The 16,417-nt window shown below is 44.2% G+C and overlaps 1 protein-coding gene across 1 annotated transcript in view; it reads left to right on the forward strand.

The window, feature by feature from the left end:
• Positions 1-16,417, forward strand: part of CAPN6 (calpain 6) — a 47,412-nt gene that overhangs the window by 18,011 nt on the left and 12,984 nt on the right. The window contains 5 exon segments of the mRNA XM_036402173.2: positions 7,651-7,782; positions 8,623-8,831; positions 9,193-9,385; positions 13,685-13,878; positions 15,455-15,532. Coding sequence (XP_036258066.1) covers positions 7,651-7,782; positions 8,623-8,831; positions 9,193-9,385; positions 13,685-13,878; positions 15,455-15,532 — 806 coding nt within the window.

Below are 16,417 nucleotides of genomic sequence, written 5' to 3' on the forward strand. Positions count from 1 at the left end.
CCCTGAGACACAGCAGAAGGTCAGACTGGACAAGATCATGGCCCCTGAGCCAAAATGATGCTCATTATCAGGCAAACAAATATTTTCCTCCCCAGACAGAGCTGGACAGTCAGGAGTACTGACCTGGGAATGGTTTATTCCACACTGCTCCAGTGCTGAATATTTCAGTGCTGTGAAAAAATGTGTGTGCCTTTTTCCAACCTCCTTTTCTTATTGTTTTTATTCCCCATCTGAGGAAACTCATCCAGGAATTTGATGGACAAACATGTTTTGAGGAAGCAATAAAAAGCTGGAGCTGAGCAGTGGGTGGCCTTTGAGTGTGGTGAGTGGCCCTAGAGCCCAAGTCTGACCTCAGCCACGTCAGGGGGTTTAGGAAATGATGTCAGGGAGTTGCTCCAAGGACTGGCTTTGTCCCTGGCCATCCTCCTTTATTGCATTTAATGCAAAAAACATTTCCCCTGCTTTGGTGCATGGTTACATTCAGATTTTCTTTCAAATGCTGCTACTACTTTTACCTGTTTTTCATGGAGCATCACCACCTCAAAATAACAGTAAATCCTTGTAAAAGCATTTTGCAAGAAAACTTCATATTAGTGATCCTAAAATGGTCCCTTTAGGATGGAAAATTATCACTTTTTCCCAGGAAGTTGAAACATATACCTTTTTAACCAATTAAATTGGGACTTTGATTAAATTTTTTCCCCCCCATCATGTCACAGTTGCTGTAGCATTGGAATAGTTGAAAATCAAGTTTCCTAGGGGTTGGAATTGCTGTGGACTGTTGGTTTATATGATCAGTAGGACACAGGGCTCTCTCCTGGAATTGCTGTGGACTGTTGGTTTATATGATCAGTAGGACACAGGGTCACAGCAGCATGGCAGTGGCAGGGTGATGCCTGTGCACTGCCCTTTGGAAGGACCTGAGCTCTGCTTCCAGGGGAGTTTGGATACCTGGCTGAGAGAATTCGATGTTGCCTGAGGTGAATCCTGTCCTACGAATGGCATCTCTGATTGCTGCTGCTGGGGAAAAGTCACACAAATTGAGTTTAGAGAAGGGAATAGGTCCAAGGGGAAGAAGGCAGAAGGCAAAGGCTGTGTTCTGGTAAATTCAGTGAAAATCCAAGTGTTCTTCTCTGTCGTGAACGGCGGAAGAAATGCCTCACACAATATGCGTGAATTGCAAATCTCAAAGTTTATTGAAAGCTCACACATATTTATATTGGTGTTAATGAAGCTTATACATATTGCAAAAGCTGAGCTCATTATTGGTTAAAGCACACTCAGATCAACCACACCTACTTCTATGCTCTAATGATTATTTTGTTTCTATGTTTGCATTCTTCTAGCTTCTCTACCTAGGATATCTACATTTTCTGGCAAGCAATTTTCTCCCCCATCTTCCCGTTTCAGCGAAGGTCACTGTGACCTTTGTCAGTGATTGGACACAGGTTACATAATCCCCAGCTTGTTTCCCCTATCCTTATCCATCGGTATCACATCGAAATGGCCTTTCTCAGCTAACCAATTATCCAAAAAGCTCTCTACACTTCTCAAACAAGGCAGCTTTTCTCTAGAGGTGTTATGGATGTGCTGCAGTTCTGTAGCAGCACAAACTCAGAGGGTGCAGCAAGAGGTGATTTGAGGTGGTTTGTCCTTGTCTGAGGGCTCTGGGAGAACAGCAAATCTTTCACTGGAGTCTGCAGTGGCAGAGGACTGGCAGAGCTTCAGCAAAGGCTTTGTCAGGAGGTTCAGGAGGAGGTCAGCCCTAGGGCCCATCACTCAGTGAGCCCTGCCCAGCCCTGTCAGCATTCTGGAGAGAGCAGCTGTGCTGCTCCAGGGGTCAGGTGAAACCCACAGACAGCCAGGATACACACCACACTGCCCAATTCCAATTTTTTGGGGGGGTTTCTTCCAAAACATTGGTTCAGATCCTCCCCAAGCACACGTGTCCCACAGGCAGGGCAAGGCTGAAACCCATGGACTGAGCATTAGTCACCACTAGCCCCAAACTGAAAAAGGAAAAAAAGAACACTATAAAAATGTCTGTGATGCATTTGGTTTTGTAACAGGATTTAGCAGAGAGGGAGGAGGGGCGAGAAGCATTTCTCAATCCCCAGATAGCTGAGTTTTCTTCTACACAAGGCTGGAGCTCTGGCATGTCCTTCCCCTTGCTCCTGTGCTGCTCAGTCTCTCTTGAAGCAGCACTGGGCATTATCTCACTTTCAGGAACTGCATGATGGGCACAGAGCTTTCAGAGGAATTGCACATCCTGAGCTCAGGGTGGACAGACAGAAACCTGGGGCTAAACCTGCCCAAAGTCCCCTCCTGGTCTCAGTTTCAGTCGGGTCACGTCTGACCCTGGGTTTTTTTGGATGCCTCCTGTGGGGTCACTTCTCTTTTTCCACTCCACAGGCAGATGTTTTTCAGCCACAACAAGGTTTAAAAGTCTTTAAGAGTATCCAGTGCAGTTGGGCTTTGTCCTTTTGCTTCTTGGGGCTAACTGCAGGTGCTGTGGCACACAGCCTGTACTGGGGAGAGCTTCTGTGGCCATGCCAGCACAGCTGGGGTTTACTGTAGGATGGACAACCCCATTCACCTGTTCAGCTCCACGACCACACGGTGCTGTCTTTGCTGCCTTCCTTTAGATGAGATTGGTTCAGTGCCAGCTGCAGCCAAAGCTGGATTTTCCCATCCATGTTCAGAAAGAATTGCCTTCCCCCTGCTCCCTGCACTGCCTCTGCAGGAGTTGTCTCAGGATGATGTGAGGCTGGGAGAAGGGAGGAAAATGGAAACAGTTCTCAGCTCTGACAGAAATCAACCTGCTTTAAAGAATTTAAGGCAATGGTGACTGAGCTTAAGTAGATCAGTCTGATAGTGCCTGCCTCTGTAGGTCTCATGTGCAAGCAAAGGTGGATTATTTGTCATGCTAGGGCTGGGTTCTTTAAAGGGTGCTGGCAAAAAAAGAAGCTCTAAAAACCTTTGAAATGTTGCAAACAATTACTGGTCTTCTTTCTTATTCCCTTGACTGAATATCTGTTTTTCTCTGAGACAGCTGACAGGCCCTAATCTGTTAAAAAATCGTGTTTCCCTTTTCGTGGATGTCTGAGATCTCTCTTAGTGTTTTACAGTTAATGTTTTTTAAAATGAAGCTTCAGCTAATGCCTGTGAAGACACACAGCTAATTAATTAACCCTCTGAATGTCTTTCTCCCTATTTCTAACCAATGCTGCATAACTTTTAGTTAATGAATATTGGTAATACTCACACCAGGAGATGCATCTTCAGAGCTAAGGGGAATTTTCTCCTTCAGCTAAATTCCTCCAAGAGTCAATGCATTTATCAATGCACAATCAGCTACCTGCTGTACTTTCAGTGGTGCATCTGGTCTCAAATAAAACCCATCCTTTCTTTTTAATTTTTTTTTTAATTTTAGGGAATTGTGGCAGAACAACACACAAACCATTTCATGGCTCCAGTGAAATGAGTGGCTGTTGTCTCCATGGTTCACATTGTTTTGCAAAACTCTTTCATGGGGATGCATAGCTGGAGAAATAAATTACACTTTCAGGTTGTGTTGCTGGAGTGCTACAGGAATCTCCCCCATGAGAATTTTCATTGCTGCTTGGATGAGGGGCTAGGAAGGCAGGTGTGGGAATTCTGTAGGATCCAGACTGGGATAGGATTACAAGCCAGTTGACCAGGTTGCTCTGTTACAAATAAAGGGACCATTTAAAATCAGGAAAAAGGGGTTTGTGAGCCACTTTGTTCCTCACAGCATTAGTGTCTGAATGTCACATATTCCAACTACAGAGCAAGGATGGGAGGTGACACAACCAGAATTCTGCCATGCAAATGAAAGCCTGGTAGGACAATGAGGGCATCAGGGCTTTCAGCAGAACCACGAGGCCCTGAAACCTCCAACCTCACTTCCAGACTGTTCCCAGCCCAATTAGAGCTCTGCAGATGGTGTTTATTTCACTGTGTACATGTGTGAGGGGAGAAATGGGGAGAGCTCTGCACTTGGGATGCTCCCTGCAGGCACAAATACTGCAGCAACTGCTTCTGTTGTGGGGCTGTGTCAGAAATAGGGGGGCTGTCAGGCATTAATGGTGTGTAGTGGGATCCTGTAGTAACTGCCTTTAAATGTTTCCTTGGAAATGGGAAGATATTTCTCTCCTTCACAGCACAGATGATGCATGATGAGCCTGAGAAAAAGGATTGGGGTTAAACCATTGTGTCTGCAAAGGAGGAGGTTCTGGTGGAACTCACAGCCCCAGTGCTTGGGTGCTTAGGCAGCAAGAGAGAGAAGGGATTGGGGCTCCTGAAGTGCCTGGATCACCTCTCCTGTCAGTGTCTCCTCCTTGGAATTCCTCTGATAGTAACTGGCTTGATCCTCAGCTATCCTAAATTGGGAACATTATATTGTCACAGACATCTTTTATGGAAAACCCTTTCCTTAGGATTTTTCCTCCTGAGAAGCTGAGAGGCCCCAGGAACAAAATGTAACCAATGGTTATCTGCTGCTGTGGAATGCAACAGGTGCATCTGGGATTGGCTCATGTGGTTGTTTGTAATTAATGGCCAATCACAGTCAGGTGGCTTGGACTCTCTGAGACACAAACCTTTGTTCTCATTCTTTCTTCTACTATTCTTAGCCAGCCTTCTGATGAAATCCTTTCTTCTATTCTTTTAGTGTAGTTTTAATATAATATATATCATAAAATAATAAATCAAGCCTTCTGAAACATGGAGTCAGATCCTCATCTCTTCCCTCAGCCTGAGACCCCTGTGAACACGGTCACATTATATATCCTAACTGCTGGAGCATTTAGAAAAATATATTTTTAAATGTTTTTTTTCAATGTCTATTTTTACATGCTTGGGGCAACCAAAAATGCTTAAAGACCGTCAAAAGGACTGCAGAATAATATATTGAAACAGCACATTTCTAACTTGTGTTGGGGGAATTGTGGCTTAGATAGATAAAAGTATTCCTAAGAATTTACTGTATGGCATAAATGGTGAAAATCACAAAGCCCAGAAGAGAGCAAAGAGCTGAAATGAGCTCTAGGCTGTGCCTCAGTGTTATTGTGTCTCATCTGAGCCACACAGTGACAGTCACCACAGAAGCTGTTAAAGTTACATTAATTCTTTAATTTATTAATTTATTAGTTAATAAAAGAAACAGAATTGGTGGCATTTTCTTACATTGTTCTTCAGCCCCAGAACTCCAGGGCTCTTAGATGGTTTAATCAGAAAGGATTTATCAGGCAGGATCCTGGAGAATTTGGTGGCTCTGATGGGAGCAGGGAGATTCTGTTTCTGAGCTCTGCTTCCCATGTTTGCTTTGGACCCCAGCACTCAGCAAATGCTGATCTCATCCATAAATTTTGGCAGCTGGCACATGCTGCTCTGTTTTTCCTCTGAGGACTTTGTGAGATGCAAGACACACTTAAATTAAAACATGGCAGTTTAATGTGGTTATTTTTATCAAAACAAACCAAATAAGATCTTTGTAATACACAGCGGTGCTTAATTTCTTTCTAAAACTAATTAAAGTTTTGGCTTCCACTAGTGACAGAAAAGTTTGGACAGTTTTAACCCCAATGGCTCCATTTATCCCTCATTTATTATTCTAAGAAAATAACATTTTGAAAGGAAAAACAAACTAGAAATTATTAATGCCATAGATGCCAGGAAATGGGATATAAAAAGGAATCTGGCCCATGTGGATGAGAGATGTGTGCTACCACTATGAAAGCCAAGTGGCCAACTGATGTCCAGCCCTGCAGCTAGGTGGATTCACATCTCTGAAGAGCCATTCCATGTCAGAGCATCCAGGGAGGCTGAATGAATCTGTCCACGATGCTGATGAGCATCTTGTCTGTGCTCTGTTTTCCTCCTGGGCACCATTCTGTTACTCAGATTTTTGTTGAGGTCTCTTAATAAGCTTTGAATTTTCTCTAAGTGCACACACGTGAGAATTCCTGACAGGAGAGCAGTGTCATGCAATGATCAGTTGTTTGTTTCCCAAAAGGCATTTAAAATGTCTGTTTATTTTATGAGAATAAAATAAACTGTTATTTAATGAGAAAAGCCTCCTGCCAAAAATATGATTTCCTTAAGGAGAACGGCTGCAGCTCTATGAATTCCATGCTGTGAGCTGATTTCAGGACCCATCAGCTAAACCAGCCTGGGTTTTGAAACCATCAGCTGAGCACTGAGGTGGCTCTTTTCTCTGGAAATGAGTTAATCTGGCACTGATTTGTCAGAGTCACATCAGAGGGATAGATGCCTGTGGTGTGTGGCCATGCTTGGGTTGCACTCCTGCTATTTTGGGATCATCATCTTTAATTGCCAAAGGGCAGAGAGAATTCCGTAGGTAAGGAGCACAGCTCCTCCTCTGCTGCTAATGGCACACAGGACAGACTGCAGGAAATCTGGGGTCCCCTGCCATTTTGAGATGAGATTGAGTTACTTATTCTGCTTTTCTAATGCTTGGATATAGGATCATCTCCACAGTGTTGAAATTCAGGTTTATTAAACTGTGAAAGAGCAGAACTTCTCTGCCATCTTCTCAGCCAGGAAGAGCAGTGACTGACAGGAGAGTGCAAGGAGTAGTCACTGGCTTGAGCCCCGCAGGTTCCACACCAGTTAGGGATGAAGCGTTGGTGGGAGGTTCCCTCTCCGTTCAGCAGGACACCTCTCCCAAGGGTTTTGTGGGGACAAACACATCACTGCTGCAAAATGCACCCCTGTGCCTTTCCCATGGTCCAGGAAACTGAGGGTTCTCCCTTTAGTGCAAGGGGCAATCCAGGGAGGAGTAGGGAGACATCCCAGCCATGCTCTGGTGGGAAGCTGCATGTGGATAGAGATGGAGCCAGGAAAGGAGGGACAAATAGCTCTAACAGGAGCCGGAGCCATGAGAGTTATGAGACCCAGAGAATAAAAAGTGTGCTTCACAAAGAGTGTTCTCCTCCTGCTGTGGTGCTGTGGGGTCACTGCAGTGACCCAGGCTGTTGGTGGAGGAGGGTTTCCAGTGTGTCAGCCAGAGGAATGGCAGGGAAGATGATGCCTTGGAGTGGCTACCTAGAACAAGGCAAAGGACAAAGTTAAAATAATAAAGTGGGTATTTATTAAAGGCCTTTAACAGGTTCACCTTGGGCAGTGCAGGAGCCTGGCAGAGGCTACACCCAAGATGGACAATGGTCATGAGCTCTTTGGGCAGATCAAGTTTGCTCTATTTGCATATCAGAGGTTCATTCCCCAATTACAGCTTCAGGTAATGAAGTCACATTCCCTCAGTTTGCTGCCCCCCAATTTACTTTTGTTTGTACTTTTCAGACCCTGAGGCTGTAGACTGTCCTTGGGCTCCTGGCCCAGAGGAATTGTTTTGTCTGACCAAAGTGTGAAGACAGTAGTTAACCCTTTATATGAAGTGTAGAGTTATGCACTATCACAGCACAGGATTTGAAAAATATAAAGGCTAAAATCTTAAGGCAACATTCCTCCCCCCTTTAGAGGCTTGACAAGGAGAAGCTCAGAGCTCAGGTGTCAGCAGTATCAATTCCTGCTGCTTTCCTTGACTGGATGGATGCTGTGATCATGTCGGGAGTGGAGTCTCCAGTAATCTCTGGTTTGCTTTGCCAGGACCTCTGTGAAGATCCCCACCTGCTTGTGGATGGAATGAGCTCCCACGACTTCCACCAGGGCAAGCTGGGGAACTGCTGGTTTGTGGCTGCGTGCTCCTGCCTGGCTTTGAGGAAAAGCCTCTGGCAGCAGGTGGGTGATTGGTGTGTGTGGTGCAGGAAACAAAGCAAATAAACCAAGCTAACCTTGGTTGTTTTTCTCCCTAGGACTAACAAGGGGTGAATTTTGGTGGATTCAAATCTTCCCTTTCTTTAACGTGTTCCAGGGCAGTCTGCCCTGAGAATAAACCTCAGCACAGTGCACTCGCTGAACTTCCCCTTTGTGAAAAATGCATGTTTTATGATTGGCTTTTCACAAATATTAAAATGAATATTATATGTGTTATGTTAGAAAGATATGCTGTATTAATTTTCTTGAGTAGTGTGTTAAATATAGTTTTAGGTTATAACATAATGTTAAAATAGCAACTATGTATGTAGGATATTTTTTTAAAGAAAGGAATGAGGTACTCACATGGAGACAGCAGCCACAGGACACCTGAATCTTTCAAAGAGAATTTATTGCTCTCTTATCAGAAGAAACGAACTTCTTCCCACCTCGCTCAGCCCTGAAAATGCTGTCAGGATTCAGAGGAAGCAGCTGACACTGCCCAGACAGAATCCTGTGTTTGAATGGAATTTATGAATCATGTATGAGATGTATGAATATGCAACAGGCTGCTGCTTTTAAGGGTTAATCCTCTGTTAACGTGGGTCCTTTTTCGGGCTTATTTTGCCCAGAAAGAGGTACCTGGACTGTTTGTAACTCTTTGTTTTTATTGTCTCCTATTGTCCTAAATCCTAATTGTCCAAATTTCTATTACTCTAATTATATTTTTACAACTATCTTTACAACCATTTTATTACTATTAAACCTTTAAAATTCTAAGAACAAGTGATTTGGAGTTTTTCCCACCCTTCCATGGTTTCTCAGGTGATTCCAGACTACAATGAGCAGGAGTGGGACCCCAAAAACCCAAGGAAATACACTGGGATTTTCCGTTTCCGCTTCTGGCGCTTTGGGGAGTGGACAGAGGTGGTGGTGGATGATCTGCTGCCCACAGAGAATGGGAGGCTCATCTACTGCCATTCCAACGTGAGGAATGAATTCTGGAGTGCTTTGCTGGAGAAGGCTTATGCTAAGTATGAGCTGGTTCCTTGTCCTTGTAGTCCTCAGTGCTGTCCCTTTGTCTGTTTTGTCTTTCAATTCTGTCAGACTTTCCATGGGTTTTAGTTTTGCTGCTGGCAGAGAACCTAAAAAAGACTGAAAACTCCTTCTTTAATCTCTGTTAAAATCATAAATGACTGCAATACTGTCTACTTCAGCAGCCCAAATCCTTGAGGATCCTAGAAACCAGGGAAGATTTATCTGCAGTTTGCTCAGGCTTTTTTGTTCTGTTCTGTTTTGTCCTTAGTGAGACACAAACATGTCCCTACATTCAAGCCAAATTAGAGCACTTGTTCCAGTCCCCTGTAAACTGAGAACGTTCTGTGTTGCCCCCAGGCTGGCTGGATCCTACCAAGCCCTGGATGGAGGCTGTGCTGCAGAAGCCCTGGTGGATTTCACCGGAGCAGTGGCAGAATCCATCAGTTTGGAAGAGGGCAAATATGGTGAGGTTATTTCTGAGCAGATGAAATTGTTTGAAGACTTGATGAAAGTGCATAAAAGAGGAGGCTTCATCAGCTGCTCCATTTCGGTAAGTACAGAGACGGATTGTAAGGGTTTATTTCAATGAAAATATTCTGGAAGAAATACCATTATTGGTATTTGAGGATGTTGAGTATGTCCTTCCTTTGCATGGTTGGAAAAGCTTTGTATGGAGAAATCTAGCAAGTGCTTCCAGCTCCAGGAGCCACTAAATACAATCACAACTGCTTGTGCTGCCACTTCACTGTGTGTCTGAAATTCTTTTTTTCTGCATGGTCACAGTTGTGAATTGACCTGAGGTAAATCCACCCTAATTTACACAGCAGATAGCAGCATTCAACTGCTTTATTGCTTAGAGAAATCTCTTTAGAGAAAACAGTTCTGGCACAGAGCTGCTGAGACCTCTTGACTTTGGTTGTGCCAGTGCAGCCAGGGTAACAGTGGAGCTAAGCTGAAGGGCTGAGCTCACCTAGTTATTCAGGTAATGCTATTTGATATTGAATATATTCAATATAGTCCATATATTGGATAATCTCCCCACTGGCATTAACCTGCAGAACTTGTCTGTGCTGGCTCATGTGGGGCTCAGGTGCCTCAGTGCCCACATTAGGAGCCCATGGTCCTGAAGTTCCCTTGGTCAGTAGGGAGGGGATGGTTTCTGGGGAAGATTTACCCCTCTCCAGTCCCGTGCTAGAAGATGGATGAATAACAGCTCCCACAGGATGCTCTGTGCTTCACAAAGCACCCATGGCCCAGCCCCTGGCCGCAGGAGGAAAACCATTGACAGCTGGACTGAGCTTCTTCTGTGCAAGTCTGCAATGTCAGGCCCTGGCTGGAGAGTGCTGGAATCCTCACCTTGTCCACAGCTGTTATCACATGTGAAAGGCTAACAAACTGCAAAGGCACCTGAATATTTCCTTAAAAATTGTTTTTAAGTGATTTTTTAAATCATTTATCATGAACCATTAATCCAGCAGACCAGAGAAAAGGGATCATTTTCTAGGAGCTGCAGGGTTGGCATCTAAGTGCACTTCAGCATCTTCCTCCCATTGCCACTGCTTCAGTTGAAGGCCTTAGTTGATGCTGATCTTAGTTAAATCACTCAAACATTTTGCTTTAATTTCCCGCTCTGTGAATGAAGATGATTCACTCAGAAATTGTGAGTATGAAGAGAGTTGTGGAATTGTCAAGAACAGCAGAAAATCAGCTGTTTTGGGGGTTCCTGAAAACGTTACCTGTTGATCTGGCCCTGGCCATGCATGGTCCTGCATCAGGGCCTGGCACCAAAGAGGAACACCTGGGCTGGCCTCAGCTCTCTTCACAGAAAGCAGGAGGCACAAGCTTTCCCAAATCCACACAGCATTTTTCCACATTCACAAATCCACACAGGATTTTTCCTGGGAAGGCAGTGAGAGAGGGGAAGAGAAAACAACTCTTATCTCTGTTCTGTGCTCCTGTTGTGGAATGTGTTAGGAAGGTTGCTTACCTGAAGGGATTTGTCAGTTGGATTCTGCTGAGGATTTGTTTGATTCCTTGGCCAGTTGGCTCAAAGCTGTGTCCTGGGTGCCTCAGACAGTCATGGGTGTTTCTTTAGTATTCTTTAGTATCTCTTTAATATAGTGTAGTATCTTTTTAATATAGTTATAATATAGTATTAAGTAATATAGTATGGTTTTAATAAAGGAATTGTTCAGCCTTCTGAATCAATGCCAATCATTCCCCACATTGGGGGCACCCTGAATTTGATACACGTGGTACATTCTGGGACACAAACTTTACCCTGAGATAGAACAGGGACTGTCCCTTCAGCAACATCAGGAAACAGCTCAGAAACAAGAGCTTCAAGGTCTTTGGGTTTTGTTTTACCCTTTTTTTTTTTTTTTTTCATAAGGCCTGAATTTTTATCTGCAAGAATTCCATCTGATTTGCTCAGAGCAGACTGCCTGGTGTGAATTGTTACTGCAGACATTGTTTCCAGAATGATGGGCTGCTCCCAAATGCTAGAGCAGTTCTGTTTGTTAACAAGAATTTACTGAGGTGATTGACCAGGACACGGGGAGCTGTATTTTAAAGAGCAATTAATTAGGCAGTTGTAATGCTTTCACTGATTCCTGGCATTATGTTTCTGCTTTCCACATTAAACACAAATGCTTCTAAACATTGATTACAGAGTTTGCCTGCATTTGTCACTTTTTGATGTAATATACACCGAGTGGAGCTTGGTAGGTGTAGAATATTTAATACTCAAGTGGCTTCATTGCTGCCTTACAAACATGTCATCATTTGCTTTGGATTACAGAATGGCCCTGAGCATCACCATTTCGAAATCTGAACAGACAGGAGATGCTTCAATATCTCATTTGAATAAAGAAATAAATAAGTATCTTCAGAATGAGGTGGGAAAGGCCAGCAGTGAGAAAAGCCTGCGGGTGATAAAGGCAGCAGGAGAAGTTACAGACTCCTGTGCTGTCAAGGACTCTTTGTTTGCTTTTAGTTGTGAAAAATGCCAGTGAAAGTGTTACACTGGAGGGAGCCCAGAGCCAGGGGATGTCAGCCAGGCTGGGGGAACACTTGAGCTGATTCTCTGGGAGCTGCTGTCGGTGAGAGGCACAGAGGCCTTGGTGACACTCTCACAGTTGCCAGCCCATCTGTCAGTTCCAATTTGATAGGAATTTCTCCTTCCATCCCCCCCCCCTTTTTTTTTATGTGATTTCTTACCTTTGGGGCTGAGCACTGTTGTATCAGTGCAACATTTGCCTCAGGACAAGGACCTTGTCTGTTTAGACCAGTTAAATTTTGAAATGGGTAAAAATATCTGAGGAAATACTATGTGCATTTCACACGTGTGGTAAGTCCTTATTTATATTTAAATATTCATATATTTATACTAATCTATTCATGTCTAATTATAAAAACATATTTCTATTTAAATATTTGCATTAGTAACACCAAGAGACCACACCTCTTGCTCTCTCCACCCCAGCCAAAGCTTGATTGAGCATTAATTAGGTAATTACAAGTTTACACACAAGGATCTGCACTGAGTCAAATCTTCCTTCCTTGATGTCCAAGGGAATGAGTGTTCCTAGGCCCTGTGGGTGATAGATGAGAGAGACTCAAGGATGGCTTGGCTGGATTCAGTGAGGGTGAGGAGAACCTGGATCCAGGACCATCAAAACACCTCAAACATCTTTGTATGGTGCTGCTTTTCTGGGTTTAGGTCAGGAGATTTGGATGCATTAAATGAAACTGTGCTATTTTACAGAGCTTGACTATGTTTATGTATTCTTAGATCAGCATCTGATCAAGCCTAGAGCAAACAGGACAGTTTAAGGTTAGCTTAGGGACAGTTTAGGAACAGCCTGATCACTGCTGGAAACTGGGATTTTTATGTGGAGTTTATGATGAGCAAACCCAGTTCCTAAAGCACCCTACAGATCTTCCCTTTGCCATGTAAGAGAGCCCTGCCAGGAGTGAGTGAGGTACAGGGCACAAGTGGCTTAGAAGCTTTTTCACTTGTGCCTGTGCTCTCCCATTTTTACCCACTGGCAGTAGTTCTTCCTATTAACTTATTGCTTTATTCCAACACAAGAACAAGCATTGGACCAGCAGCTAAATTCATGAGTGCCCAGCTGAGGACACCCCAGACAGTCTGGGCACAGCCATCAGTGTCCAGAAAAGCCATTTGGTAGAGATGCCAACATTTTGGGAGGGCTGATTTTCCATCAGCCTTGTCCCTAACTCTGAGGCCAGGAGGAGACAGACTGGCTGCAGCAGGCAGAGTTCCCCTGTGCCCTGGGATTGTCTGGCACTAACAACACCACACTAGTGAGCTCCCAGTTCTGATTCCCAGTGCTGTTATTATTATGCACAGTAAAATCACTCAGGAAGAGAATGCAAAATTTTTCTTGTCCTTCCCCTTGAACATGGAGCTGTCAGCACAACAGGTCCCCAGCCAGGTAATAATTGATATAGACTCCATGTATTTCAGAAGGCTGATAATTTCTTTATTAAGAAACCCATATTTTTTACCCTAATTCACTACAAGTGGACCTAATTGGTCCTTTAATTAAAACACCATCACCATTGGCTAATTAAGAAACCACAGCCTGCAGGGGCTGTTTGCTTGACCAAATCTCCATAACACATTCCACATGTGCACAACACCAGGTCAGCAAGTGAAGATAAGAATTGTTTCTCATTCTTTTCTCTGATCCTCTCACAGCCTTTCCCAGAACGATGCCTGGGAAAGTTGTTGGTCTCTCTGTGTGGCCAGAGAGCAGCTGGCACATCAGGTTCCCCAGAGATGTGAGTTCTTTTTGTTCAATTGTCATTTTTCGTGCCCAAGGAGTCCCCTGGGCGGCCCAGTGAAGCAGAGACAGCGATGGGGCTGATCGTGGGCCATGCCTACTCCGTGACTGCCATCAGGAAGCTGCGCCTCGGGGACAGCCTGGTGCTCTCCTTCAAGGCAGAAAAGATGTTCATGGTCAGGCTGAGGAATCCCTGGGGCAAGAAGGAATGGCTCGGTGCTTGGAGTGACAGGTAAGAGCTGCAAAGCCAGTGCCAAAGGGTGAAGCTGTGCTGGGGCACTGCAATTTGTGGGTAAACACTGGTGGGACACACTGATGCTCTGAGATGGCTGGGCCTCTTTGCCATCTCTGCCCATTTTCCTCTGAGAAAACGAGCATGTTCTGGAGGAGTCTATGGCTCCCTGGACCTTATTTACTGTTTACATCATTCTTCTGGAACATGGGAAGAAAAATAGCTCAGGAGTCAAGAACACAAGGCTTGTTCCCAGCTTCACCACTGAGCGTGTCTGTGACTCAGTTTCTCACCTGTCATTTCCAGCTGCTAAGGACAGTAAAAGTCTTGTAGATAATTTAAGTGACTGGTGAAAAATGCTGTAAATGTGCCATATTGTGGTTTCTTTCTAATTAACTTTCCAGTGAATTTTCTTGTGGGCCATGGGCTTAGCAGGTACCTCAGCAGCAAGAGAAATGGTTGCTGGAGGGGATGTCTCCCATCATGGGTGATTTATACATGAAAAATATGTGACAGTTCAGCACTGGGCTCACCAGCTAGTATTTAGTATTTAACATTAACATTGCACTGTTCTCAGGAGCAGCATATCAATTTCTTATAGTCTATGCTTTAGCTAGCAAAACTCTACTACTTCCAGTGAGATTGGTCTGGATGAAATGCAGAGAATGCACAAAAGAGCTGCTGTGTCTTGTTTAGCTGAAGCCCTTCGGGTTCTCCAGTAGCCTGGCACAGCTGCCACTCACTGAGCACTCTGAGGGTGGCCCATGGCTTTTGGTCTAGCAGAATTAAATTGACAATTTCCAAACAGGTTAAGAAAATGGCTGTTAGGGTGAGCATCCTCCCTTCCCTCCTTCAGCTTTAGCCTCCAGGTGCTTTTGGAGGGGCAGGGGGGAGTTGTGGCTCTGTTTGTCTGGTGTAACCCATCAGGACCAGGGTCTGTTTTGGGTTTCAGCAGGAGGCTGCTGGAATTTAGGGTCTGTGCTCCCCTGCAGCAGCAGGGGCTGTGTGCCTGAAGGGTCTGTGCACTGGAATATCCCTCTGCACACTGGACACTGTGCTCAGGCTCCAGCAGTTTCTGCTCAAAGGCCCCCAGGGAAATCTCAGACCTCAGGCCTGTTTTATTAAGGTGATTAAAAGACAAAGAGAATACTCTGGTCTAAGTGAAGCGTTCAATAAGCTCCCGAGGAGGAAAACCAGGTTTCATTTGAGGGGCCTTCAGGGAATGGAGTCAATCTCCTGTGACCTTGGAAACCAGCTGTTTAAGTGTTTAAGAGTCCTAATGGAGGGTGTGACAAAGGAAATCAATAAAGTTCTGCTCTAGTTGAGCCTATTTCCTATTAATCTCTTTCTTCTTTAGTAGCTTTCAAATCAATTAATGTTTTAAAACCCCTCCTGAAAGCCTCACACTTTCATCAATATCATCTGCCCTTTCGGTACCCTGATATTCATTTTAAAACCACAGAGCAGGAGAGATTTTTGCTTCATTTTTTTTTCCAGGTGAGGGTTTTTATTTTAAATTATTAATCATCTTTATTGTTGATTTTTTTTTCCTCTTTTTTAAATTATTTCCTTTTAGCTCTGAAGAGTGGAAGAAAGTCAGCGATTCTGAGCGCAAGAATTTGGGGCTCACTGTTGAGAACGATGGAGAGTTCTGGTGAGTGGGAGTGATGAGAAGGGTTTGGAGACACTGGCTACACTGAGTAGCTGTCATTAATCTGCCATTTAACAGCTTCAAAAACAGATGGGTAAAGTTATCCCAAGGTCTGTTTCTTTCAAACTCCCAAGGGATGACAGGGAAGAATAATAAAAATGGATTTAAAACTAGGAGAACCAAATTAGTAGCTCTCAGAATCTATTGCCTATATTTAGGATAATCTCTCAGAAACCAGGAGAGCATGTGCTGGTTTACATGACACAATGCCCAACAGTGAACATTGTTTAGACCAGTTAAATTTTGAAATGGGCAAAAATATCTGAGGAAGTACCATGAGCATTTCACACCCTGTTTACTGAGTACTATGCCTGTCTGTAGGTCAGCCATGGCTGAGGCATCTAAAAATAGAGTTGCATCCAGTAAATTTTGATATTTGTTGTTGGTGGTGTTTTCCAAGTGTTCATTCTCTATCCAATGTCTAGAGCTCTATTAATTTTGACCTTGCTTAAAGCTTAGATCCTTAGCCCAGCAGGTCCTTCAGGAGATGATCAATATTGCATCAAGTGAGCTGGCAGGGCTCACAGTGAAAATCATTCTGTTGGCTTTGTCAGGACTGGCAGCTGCAGGGTTTGGCTCTGGGCCATGAATAAGCCAGGACATGATGGTTATTCAAAGAGCCAAGCTGTTTTTGCTGGTGTTGCTCTGCAGTCCAGCCATTCCTTGAGCAGGCACAGCTGAGATGGGGTTAAAGAAAAGCTCTGTCCAGAGGGCAGAGGTTGGAGTCGTGCTCAGGGACAGATGTGACAATAAGGACTGCAATAGTGATGAGTGGATCCTGCTTTAATTGCAGGTGATCTCTTTGGCCTTTGCAAGATGTGTTATCAA

The sequence above is a fragment of the Molothrus ater genome, chromosome 14 (assembly GCF_012460135.2).
Source record: "Molothrus ater isolate BHLD 08-10-18 breed brown headed cowbird chromosome 14, BPBGC_Mater_1.1, whole genome shotgun sequence".
NCBI classification, from domain to species: domain Eukaryota; kingdom Metazoa; phylum Chordata; class Aves; order Passeriformes; family Icteridae; genus Molothrus; species Molothrus ater.